The 12,052-nt window shown below is 36.7% G+C and overlaps 1 protein-coding gene across 2 annotated transcripts in view; it reads left to right on the forward strand.

Annotated features, from left to right (window-relative positions):
• The window catches only part of PARG (poly(ADP-ribose) glycohydrolase), a 2,766,579-nt gene that overhangs the window by 630,489 nt on the left and 2,124,038 nt on the right, over positions 1-12,052 (forward strand). For both annotated transcript variants that reach the window (XM_044056515.1, XM_044056516.1), the window contains exon 5: positions 6,353-6,475. In XM_044056515.1, the coding sequence (XP_043912450.1) occupies positions 6,353-6,475 (123 nt within the window). The remainder of the gene's footprint in view (positions 1-6,352; positions 6,476-12,052) is intronic.

The raw sequence follows: 12,052 nt of genomic DNA on the forward strand, positions 1-12,052 counted from the left end.
TGAGGAATGGAAGAAAATTAACAACTTCAGATAAAGAAGTTATGTCTTACCATAACATTCCATCTGAGTTGTTGATCTTCTTCCATTCATCACACCCTCCCACCTTCCCCCATCAAGGTTCCTGGTGGATCTTCGGGTTGTTTTGGTGTGTTAGGATGCTTGCGCAGAGATGGCCTCTGTTTCTGTTTCTTATATATATGTTGCTACTATAGTTCAGCAAACTTGATCTGAGATATGGGATGAAGGGCATTGTGGATAGTAGTGTGGCTCGAGAGTTTGGTGTACGTTAGTTTGGCATTTGGCCGACTCTGTTCCGAGGGTTCGAAACCATAGCCATCAGTGATGAATGGAAGAAGATCAGCAACTCAGATGGAACGTTATGGTAAGACATAACTTCATTTTTTGCAATATAATTCTGGTTCTCTGATGGTTAAAAGCATTGTAAAAACAGAATTGGAAAATTGTAAGAGTTAATGATGACATTAATAGAATTTTAGCGGAAGAACCGCATTTTGTCACTAAGAAGGCAAACAACTTAAAAAGCCTACTAGAAAGGACAGTTAATTGTTCTGTTAGTCTCTTGAAGAAGGGCACATGTAAATGTGGGTCTTGCAACGAATGTCAGTATATTTTATTATGTGGCATTTTGAAATTGGAGAATACAACTGGCTCCACTGTGACATTGCAGACTAAAAATTTTGGTACTGTAGGGATGGTGTTTATAGTTGTGTTTTGTCTTGCCCATCTTTCTGTTTTGGAAAGACTTAGAGGCAGTTAAGGAAACAAGTAATGTGAACAGAGCTACTATATACTCAAAGGTAGTACAATAATGTGTTATTTATGCATTCTGTGCAGTTTAAAAAAAAGTGTTAGAGTAAACATGAGGTGAGTTCTTGAGAAACAATGCTAGACTACAAAGATGTCCTGTAGGCTATGGCAACTCAAGTTTAGTGCTACAACCCCCTCCTCCAGGTTTAAATGACCATGTCTCTGTTGCATTAGTATTAAAACCTAGAGCAGCAAAACTGTGATAATTTAATTTCAATGCTTATTTGTTTATTATTCATACTTGTTTTTAAGTATTTCTTGTACATTCATTTTTATTTGCATGCTATCAAGATTTTTGGCAGTAATTAAATCTTACAACTTTTTTTATAATAGAATTTCATTTCTTACTGTTCTAATATTTATTGAGTACATTTTGATCAGTTAATTTATAATGTAGTGCAGTTAACAATATAATGTTCTTTGGTGTTATATAATATTGAGTGCTGATCTTTTTACATCTTGATTGAATTTTTGGATGATGGTTCAATTTTAACCACAATTTCACTTGTAGCACATGGCAGTTGTTTTATGGGTATTTAAACACATGTTCACAGTTCTGATGAAGTCCATTGTATACATAATAAGAACAAAAGCAGTTGATAAACTTGTTTGTGAACTGTTTTGTCAAACTTTTATTTCATTCATTTTAATCATACCTGTGTTTGCATTAAAAGTTTGTAGAACATGTATCCATTTTGGCTAATGTGGTTGGAATGTAGGACAGCCTGCACTTTTAGATACGGGATTTTCCAGTGTTCAGAGAAAATTACAGCATCCAAATATGCAGCAACACACCTAGTATGATGTTTCAGTATTTTTTTTCTATTACCACCCACCTCATTGACCTCTCTGCACTTTACCTCTCCCACCTATTCCACTCACTAGTCCACTCCTTACCCAAAGTAACCAGTCCACAACAACTACTATACTGCCTCACCTTATTAACCTAATATGCTACAGCCTACTTCTAACACTTCCTCCAACCTCCTACCTATCCCAGATAATACCTGTTCAGCTCACAATCCTATCCTTCCTACAATGATTCTCTTTCACATACCTCTCCTGTCTATGCTGCCTACAAAAACATCCTACCAGGACTACCCACTGACCATCTATATCTGACCAACCATACCAGACCCCTCTCCCCTATATACCATAGAACTTTACTTCCCCATAGCACCAAGTCTCTTTAGTACTACCAAAACAACTATTGCATCAAAGTACTGCAGCCCAACTACTTCTCAGATACACCAGACTAATACACAAGTATCTAAATCTCCCAAGACACTTAAAATCAAACATAAAGTTGAGTGGAGATGTCCACCCAAACCCAGGGCCCAATTCAACCCGATATGGACTGCACATACCACACACACATAATACCTTAAATACTTCCAACCTAACCCAAAACTCTTCCAACCTCCTACTTCTAAACATGAACCTCAGAAGCATAACAAATAAAGTACAAGAATTTCATGCATCCTTAGCACTTTGCTTTCCAGACATAGCTGTCATTACTGAAACCTAGCTAAAACCTGAGGTACATAATAATGAAGTTCTTACCCTCAGGCTACAATATACATAGGCTGGATAGACCAAACAAACACGGAGGAGGAGTTGCTATTATTTAAAAAAAATACTCCAAAAACTGAAGGATTAAATCCAAACCCACCAGAATTCAATGATACTGAAATGCTTTTCAGCAGACTAGAAGTAAACCCCAGTAAATTCATCACAATTGTAGCTGTGTGCATCCTACCTAGAAATAATGCCAACATCATGGAGGACTTCCTTCACTGGCTGTCCTTAACTTACTCACAAGAAACAATACTTATGGGTGACTTTAACTCAGACTGGCAAACCTTTATCTCAGATAATCCCACAGGTATTATAAGCCCACATGGTTTCTCCCAGCTGATACTAACTCCAGCCAGAATAGACAAAATAACCAGGAGACACACCACACTAGACTGGATTTTAACTAATAAACCATCAATAGCCAGGTAATCTAGTTGCCTCCCAGACAGTATAAGCAACCACTCACCTACCTACCTACTTAGAAAAAAAAAAAAAACTCCAGCAAAACCATTACATATAAACACATCAGTAACAATATTCTTGTCTTCTCAGACATTCATATCTACCCTCCAACAATGTGACTAGACCCCATTGACCACACTCCCACTAGACTCAACTGTATCATATTTTAACGATACTTTCCTAAGTGTACAGAACACCCAAGCATCTTCTAGAACTATTCAAATAAAAACAAACTATGCTGACTAGCTAACCAAAGAAACAAAATAGCTTCTTCAAACCAGGGACAAAGCTTGGGCTGAACACCAGTCAAATAAAAACCAGGGCACTCTAGACTATTATAAACAAATCAGAAATAAAGCCCAGAAAGAGGTATAAAATGACAAAAAAATTTTACTGCATAATATCTCAACTAAAATACCAAAACAATCCCAAAAATATTTGGGGCACTATAAATCAACTTTTGTATCCAGGTCATTCTTCAACCCCGTCACCCACCAATATAAATACAACAGACACTATATCCACCCAAGTCAATAACTTTTTCACAAACTCCATCCTAAGCTTAACCAAAAACTCCAGTAACACACCTCTGACTACCCCTGTAGTTCCTAACATAGCTCCTGATGCCTTCTCATTTAAACCCATCCAAACCAGTACCATAAAAAAGATACTAAGGTAACTTAAACCAACCTCCCTTGCTGGTGACAACTTGCCCACAGAATACCTTAAAATAGCTGCTAACACCCTAGCCTACCCAGTGTCCATCCTGACAAAAGAAACAAAATAGCTTCTTCAAACCAGGGACAAAGCTTGGGCTGAACACCAGTCAAATAAAAACAAATAAATAAAATAAAATAAAATAAAAGAACAGTATGTTCCTAAAATCTGGAAAATCTCCATCATATCTCTTCACAAAGGAGGTGCCTGCACAGACATTTATAACTACCAACCAATTGCTGTCTTGTCACCTTTATCCATAATCCTAGAAAAATGCCTCTACTCCCAACTCATGAACTACCTTCTATCCAATAACCTTCTCACCAACACGGCTTCTGACTACACCACAGTAGTACCACAACTCTTTTACACTTTACAAATACCATTAACCAATTCAGAAATAATGGTCAACTAGTTTCCTCGAATTTTCCTAGACATGTCAAAAGCATTTGACACTGTCTGTCATCAAAAACTGCTAACTGAACTCCAGTCACAGAAACTAAGCAATTCTACCCTTACTTGGTTGCATAACCACCTAAGTGACTGACAAGTATAAAATGGCAATGTGAACTCTCTTTACTACTACCAGTCACATCAGGAGTACCTCAGGGCTCCAGCCTAGATCCACTCCTATTTAGAATATTTACCAATAAACTACATACTGCTACTAACCTTGCCACAATCATACAATATATAGAAGATTCCACACTCATCTGTGCAGCCCCCTCTCTAACTAGCCTACAAAAAACAACCCATCTCTCAGACTACCATTTAACCGTAAATCCCCAGAAAAACTAAACTTTTGATCTTCTCAAACAACAAAACCCTTAACCTACAATCTCCCTTCCAGATATACTCGGCTGGTAACACTAAGAGAACTGGTCTCACACGCTAAGCTGCTTGGCATTACTATAGACAGGGACTTGAAATCTGACAAACACCTCTCGCTCATTATAAAAAAAGTCCATATTAAACTAGGTTCTTTATTTAGAATTAAATCATGCCTCACCGACCCCTCAAGACAATCCATTGCTAGGACCCATTTACTCTCTACCCCCCCCCCCCTTACGCTTCTCTCATTTTCACCCACCTGAGAAAAACAGATCAATCTAAACTAGAAGCTTGCTACAATAAAATAGCCAAATTTGCCAGTAACTCCCAATATAAAATCCATCACTGTATTACCTTGTACCATCTCAGTTGATTTTAACTACCCAACCTCCTAACTCTCACACAACTAACTCTGCAGCATACTTCAGCATCAAACTAGCAAGAGACAGCTAAGATCCTCAAATAAATTTGTATTACAAGATACAAAAGCTAACGACTACCATGGCGACTCCCTATACTCTAACCAGATTTCTAGAACTTGGGGAACTCAATCCCCCAAAATATCATAACAACCACTAACCACTCATAATTCAAAATTATTCACAAAAAAACACATATCAAGCTCCTGGCTATGCTCCTGCCTATCCCCTGGCTAACCACTGTCACTGCTCTAGTACACCTTAAGTCTAGCCAGCTATTAAATCAAGTGCAGCAAACTTGGAAACAAACTTGTAAATATAAATATAGTCTTTGTAAATACTCGTGTACCTAAAGTACTGTCACCATCCTTGCAAAATCTCTAACTCTCTCTATAACTTGTACATTCTTAATCTGAACAGCTGTATAAACCATCTTAATTGCATTTTTACTCCTGTTTATGTAACAGCTGATTTGTGTATTTATGTTATAAGTTAATGTTTCTGACTATTGATGCATGTTTTGTAAGCTGTGTATTGTGGGTTTTCCCCCCGGGCCTCCATTGAAAAAGGGCAACCACCCATATGGACTATCATGGTAAACAAACATTAAATAAATAACCCCTCCAAATGATGGAGCTTTGAGCAAACCATGTAGTATCCTTATACTGAAAAAATATCCCTTCTGTGTTGGAAAATGCTGATTTCATTTTTAATACTTCTTTAAAGCTTAGATTATGAAGTATCTGTTTTTTCATAGTTTTGTATCAGCTTGTCTACCTGTGATATTGGGTTAGGCATCAAACATTGAAATATTATTGAGTTTGAGGTAGTCGTCGCAAAACATAATGGTGCTGTAGTTTCCTGTGGTGTCAAAGAGTGATAAAGCTTGAACTGTGACTCAGGCAATCCAAGTTCAGATAGCATCTCAGATGCCTGATTTGACACATGCAGGGGGGATGAACATGTCTGTTTGGGGGGGGGGGGGTTGGTAGATCCCACTTGTCTTGTAACACTGCCCTAATAACAGAGCCTCAGCTGGAGAGTAGACACTTCTCAGGACATGGGAGCTATACAGTGATCCAAGAACCGCATCAACTACCATGGATGGGGTTTGGGCCTCAAAATACAGAAATGCCTTCATAGCAATCAGTAGATGCAAGTGAGAGAAAAAACAAATCTTTCTGTGGCTGCATGGATGCTGGGTGATGTCCTCTCCATTTGGCTTTCACTTCATTGCTGTGAACTCCCCACTGATTGGGTAATGAATGGGCTCAAGACCAATAGGAGTGGAGCTAGTGGTTTGCAGCCATGGAGGGAAAAACATGACAGGATAAAAAAGAGTAAGGCACCCATTTAAGCTGTTATTACTTGAGTGTACCCATAAACAATATTCTGGTAAAGTACATGTGTGCACAGAACTGCAATTTTTGCAGCAGACTGTGCAGCATAATTTTGAAAAGTATTGTCTGTTGGATGTTTACCTATAACTTGTTTCATCTATTTTTTTTATCCTGCAGACTGACTTGTTACAACAAGGAATGGTACCTAAACCCTATCCAACCCAAGTCAGGGATGTGTGGGATGGAAATCATGTAAAAATGCCGTTTTCAGATCAAAACCTATATCCTGTGGAATATAAGGTAAGGTTAGTGTAATTGCTAGTCTACTCAACTGTTCTGAGTCAAAAGAATTGACAGCAACCTACCCCCTGAAAAAATATAACTTTTTTATTCACATGAAAAAATATAGTAATTTAATATAATTGAAATTTGATCTGATGATTTTTTGCCATTGTACATATCACATTTTGAAATAGAAATGCTGCATCAGTTGCTAATCATTACTTTGTAAATATTACAAGGATTTCTCCACAAGAAGTTAGTTCTGGTTTGCCAGGGCACATGCAAAGGAAGTAGAGTAGCTTTAGTGAAAAGATGTAACTGCATTAATGGTTCTTGTTTTACTTTGCCATTTTGAAGTTTGTTGTCACTTTTATTCTTAGTGATCTACTTTGCTGAGCAGTGGAACATGCATTTCTATATACCTAATGACGCACAAACATAGGAATCTAAATATGACTGTCTTAAAATAGAACATTTTATCTGACAGAGAAAGACAAACAGCAGTAGTTCTAGTATTTTTTTTTTCTTTTAATTGCCAGACAAGTATTAACCATGCACCTGAGTGGTTTGGAAACAGTTTAATTTCTTATGCTGAATGCATTGGGTGACAGAATAACTGAAGACGTGTTCCACTGTTTTCTTCTCTTGTATTTCTTGTTTTATCAGATTTATTTCTCTATTTATTGGTTGAAGTTAATGGATTGATCGGAAATGGACCTTTTTCAGCTGTGGTATAGGCTGAAAGTAGAACAACGGAGAGTATACATAGCTGTGGGCAATGATTTCAAATGATATCTTAAATTATAAGGCAGAAATTGATAATGTAGTCCTGCAGACTGAAAGTAAAGAGGTACTGTATAGCTGTATGTTTGTTTATTTATGTATGCATTTATTTGAATTTGTTAACTGGAGTAGAGCACATCTGTGTGTTAGGCACAGAATGACCAGAACAGTGAGAATTTACATAGAGATAATACTACAGTACTATGCCAAGTCACTATAGAATGGAGTGTACAGTTAATCAGTTTAACACTAGCCAGAGCATGTATACATGCTGTGCATTTGAGTCACAATTTAAGTGTAAAACTTATTAAGGCTGACAGCCTTGTATCACTGTCCTGAATGATAAAGATCAAGACATGAAATGGCTTTATTCCCCAAGGAAGATTCAGTTTTAGGAATTTTAGTTTGTTAGCAGTGCTGGTGACACTCAGGAGAAGAATGTAGTTTCAGCAACTGTAGGAGATAGTCTACCATTTGTCTGGGTACCATGGTATCTGTAGTACTTTAGCTTTCATGAGCAGCTCAGTCTGGTTAAGTAAGCCACCTTGATTTGAGAGATATAAGCAGTTTGAGCTGCAAAAATGATGGGCTGCAAGAGGAAGACATAGTTCCATAATGGAAGATATATTTCCATAGGTGGAAGGAGTGCAACATTCCACTGATTTCACTGGCATAATTCCCCGAGAAAAAAAAAATTACAGCATGCATTAAGTTAGTTATGGAATAAACAGTGTAATGATGTTTCATATATGCCTCAGCATACTTGTGCAGAGGTTAACTAATTAGAAATGGAAATAAAACCATAAGTACAAATCTAATAGTACCACACATCAGTAATTTGGATTTGCTTTTATGATTTTAGTTATTGGGTCCTAGCTTCTATGCGTCATCCTTTCTGAGCCTGTTGTCCTGATGAGGACAATAGTGGCAATGCAGTGAGAAGGGCAGAGCAACCATTCTTTAACTGGCTTTGTATTGTAACTTTCTTAGTATGTGGTTTGTAACTTCTTAAGCAGAGGTCTCAGGGTGATCCCAGGCAAGCTGAGAAATAAAGCTCCTCCATCTGTGCCCCGGTCGGTCCCTAATTTTCCTTCCAGTGAGATGTGTCAAGTTGAGTTAAGAGACCCCCAGAGGGAATCCTGATCAGGTGCCATTTATATATTTATTTACTTACTTACTATTTGGTAAGCAGGTAGGTAGAAGGGTCCAAAGACCCTTTTCAGTCATGACCCAAAAGTTAATAAACAAAAGCAAACATCATGAATATTCAGGAAGAATGCAATATTTATTTATATATTCATTCATTCACTTTGTTAACCAGCTAAGTGAACTGGTAAGCAGACCCTTCTCTAATCCTACTCTTTCTGATAAGGATGGGAAGATTATTGATAAGTACGAGGAAAAAAGAATATGCGTCTGAAGCTTAGATTTTCAAAATTTTGGATTGTCAGCATCATATGTTTTTCTTTTTTTTAACACCTTTATTGAATTATCTCTTTGTGACATAGACAAACTTACATTTATATAAAAGTAATCAAGCCATATTCAAAAGTTCACATTACAAAGATTATTCATCACATATATTGGCATATATACTATAATCTAAGCAATAGTATATAAATTAAATTCCTGCCTTCTTTTAAACCTCATTCCTTTACCAGAATATTTTTCTGCATGTATTGCTTCCACAATTTCAAATTTTGTCTATGTAATTTAATCTTACCCTTTTCTAAAGATCCTACATACTGTTCTTTTATTTCTGTTACAATATTCGCTACATCAAGTATAGTTGGTTTAGATTTTGATTTCCATTTTCTAGTAATTGATTTTTGGCAGCCACTAGAATTAAACTTAACAAGGCCTTAAAAGGTCTAGGCAATTCAGATCCTGTATCCCAACTAAACAATATTTCTTTAGTCACACTCATTTACTTGCCTAGTATTCCTCACGGAGTACTTTGTAGGAAATTTTTAAAGTTTGCCAACTCATTACACTCCCAAAATATATGTTCCCAGTTCTCATTTCCCATCACACCTCCAACATTTGCCATCTACCTGAGGAACAATTCTGTGAAGTTTGCATGGGGTAAAAAGTATCTGTGCAAACACTTCCAGGCAAAAATCCTAAATCTTCTAGATTTTGTTGCATATTTGGGAGCCATGCATATGTCCTGCCATTATTTCTTTGTGAATTGCACACCTAATCTCTCTTCTGAATCCTTTATGACCTCTTCTGATCGATTCCTTTATTTATCATGCAACATTTTATATGTCCTACTAATCATCTCTTTTTAACAGCAACTTCTGTTCTAGATTTAACTAAAAACTCAGCCATTTAAGGCCTTTCATTTAGGATTCCCCTATCCCTTTCAGTCTGTCTATACTCTGATATCAGTCTGTGATAGTGAAGGCAATCACTAGCTTGAAATCCAAACGTCGTCTTGTCCTCTTCCCTTTCTGTTACCTTTCCTTCTCTAATTTTGTTTCCAATACTTTGTTTTTTTGCCACCTTCCTCCAGTAAATTCCAGCCCCCTCATCTACTCTCTTTTTTCCTAACTGCAGTCATCCCTATCAGCAAAATCTCTTTTCCCATGTTGGCTTAGTTCTTAGTATACTTTCTGTAACTTTATGAACACAATATTCTGTATAACTGTTGTTATTCTCCTTAAGGATCTGTGTCCCAAATCCCATTCTTTCCTTATTTCTCAAGCCCCCCCCCACTTCATCATCCTCCCTGTCCACTTTGAGTTGTACCTTTCAGCTTGCTTTAAGTGTAAGAGTCTTAGCAGTGTAGCTCTAAAATATCCCTTCAAGTCAGGTAATCTTAAACCTCCTTGTTCTTTTGGGAGGATCAGCTTATTCCATTTGAGTCTTGCCCTCTTCCCCTCCCAAATAAAATCCTTCAACTCTTTATTAATTACTATCCACAACTTCTCTAGAGGGTTGATAAAAATAGCCCTGACGTGTATATAAAACGAAAGGGACTAAAAACATTTTTACTTCTTGTATCTTACTGTTTGTATCCATAGGCAAGAGCTTCCAGTTTCACAGCTTTTATTATTTTTTTAGTGTCTTCCCCCATATCCTTAGGTGCCATAACCAAATCTATTTAATCCATACTCCTAAATACTTTGTTTTATCATATCTTCATAAATATGGGTATTGCTGGACCAATTCATGTGTGGGTACATAGTTTATAGCTTTAACCTTTGTTTTATCTTCTTTAATTGTGTATCTCGAAAAAAAAATGGAACAGTCTCAGAATATTCCATAATAATGAGATGTCCTTTACTGGTTCCATCAGCTACACAGTAACATTATCTGCAAATAAAGCCAACTTTTCTTGAACACCATACCAATTATATCCTTGAATTTATGAGTCCCTTATTTTCTTTGCAAAGTTCTAAATATAACGCAAATAACAGAGGAAACAGGACAGCCCTGTCTTGTTCCTCTTTTGAGACACAGTTTATCAGAGAGAAATCTTCCCACTTTGATTTTTGCCCCTGATCCCTCATATATTATTCTAATTAACCTTATAATTTTGTCAGAAAATATGCTTCCATTGCATTAATCATAACATCTGAGCTTACTCTGTTGAATGCTTTCCTTGCATCAAGACCCAACAATAACAGCGGTATCTTCTTACATTCTGCTTCCTTCTGTGTCATCATTTTTCTATTAATGTTGTCAAATGTTTACCTCCCCCTCCACAAAACCACATTCGTCCATATGCTTCAATTTTGACATCACCTTTGCTATTCTTGTAGCCATTATAGATGTAAATACTTTATAATCATGGTTTCGAATTGAGATGGCCCTATATGAAGCTGTATCGCATGGGTCTTTACCATCTTTAGGTATTACAGCCACCACAGCTTTTAGGTATTAAAGCCACCATAGCTTTTTCAAGGATATTGGTGCCTCCTCTTTTTAAAATAATTCTAAAACCTTCCATATCTTTATCACCTTCTTTCCTCCTAGCTTCCAGACTTCTACCAGAATGCCATCTATTCCTGGAGATTTTTCTGACGATTGGTTATACATTACCATTTTTATCTCATCTCCTCCTATCTTATCTGTTAGTTGTTCAGCCTCATATACCTCTAAACTTGGCATATTTAAGTCTTCCATAAATATTTCCATTTGTGCTTTTTTCTTGATTTCCCTACCTCTGTGCTTTATACACATTTTCTTTATACATATTTTCATAAAATGTGTGAAATATCTGTAATACCTCTACAGGGTTATTTTCCTTGTTATAAGCTGCCTAAATTTGGTAACCCTTTCTACTTTCTGTTCCCGTAATTCATTGTGCCAAAAGTTTTTGTGCTGTGGAGTTACTGTCAAAAAAACAATTGCTCAACAGCAGTTTTTCTAAACTCATGCGTATTATCCAGGTACTCCCTTATTTTCTGTTTAGCACTCTGCAGTTGCACCTGTTCTTTTTCTGTGAGATTCCCCTTACTGTGTAGTATTTTAACCTTTGTCAGCCCCTCTAAATAATTCTTATTACTTCCTAATCGGATAATTTTTCCCTTATTTCTACCTTGTTTTTAAACTCCACTTTCATTTTATCCCACTAACTAGCTGTAACTTCTGAAGTACTTTCTGTCTTTTCTAATAACTCCTGGATAATTTCCACTACCCATTCCTTAAATTCCTCTCTTAACAGGTAGGTGGTGAAGTGCCAGTTGCGTTTTTTATCTTGGTAATTATCGGTGCATGATCTGAAATAGTTATTGAATGCATATCAAAGTTTTTCATTAAATGGACATGTTCCTGTGAAATATAATTTCTGTCAAGTCGAGC

Source organism: Protopterus annectens, chromosome 14.part0 (assembly GCF_019279795.1).
Source record: "Protopterus annectens isolate FY-2018-M chromosome 14.part0, PAN1.0, whole genome shotgun sequence".
NCBI classification, from domain to species: Eukaryota; Metazoa; Chordata; order Ceratodontiformes; family Protopteridae; genus Protopterus; species Protopterus annectens.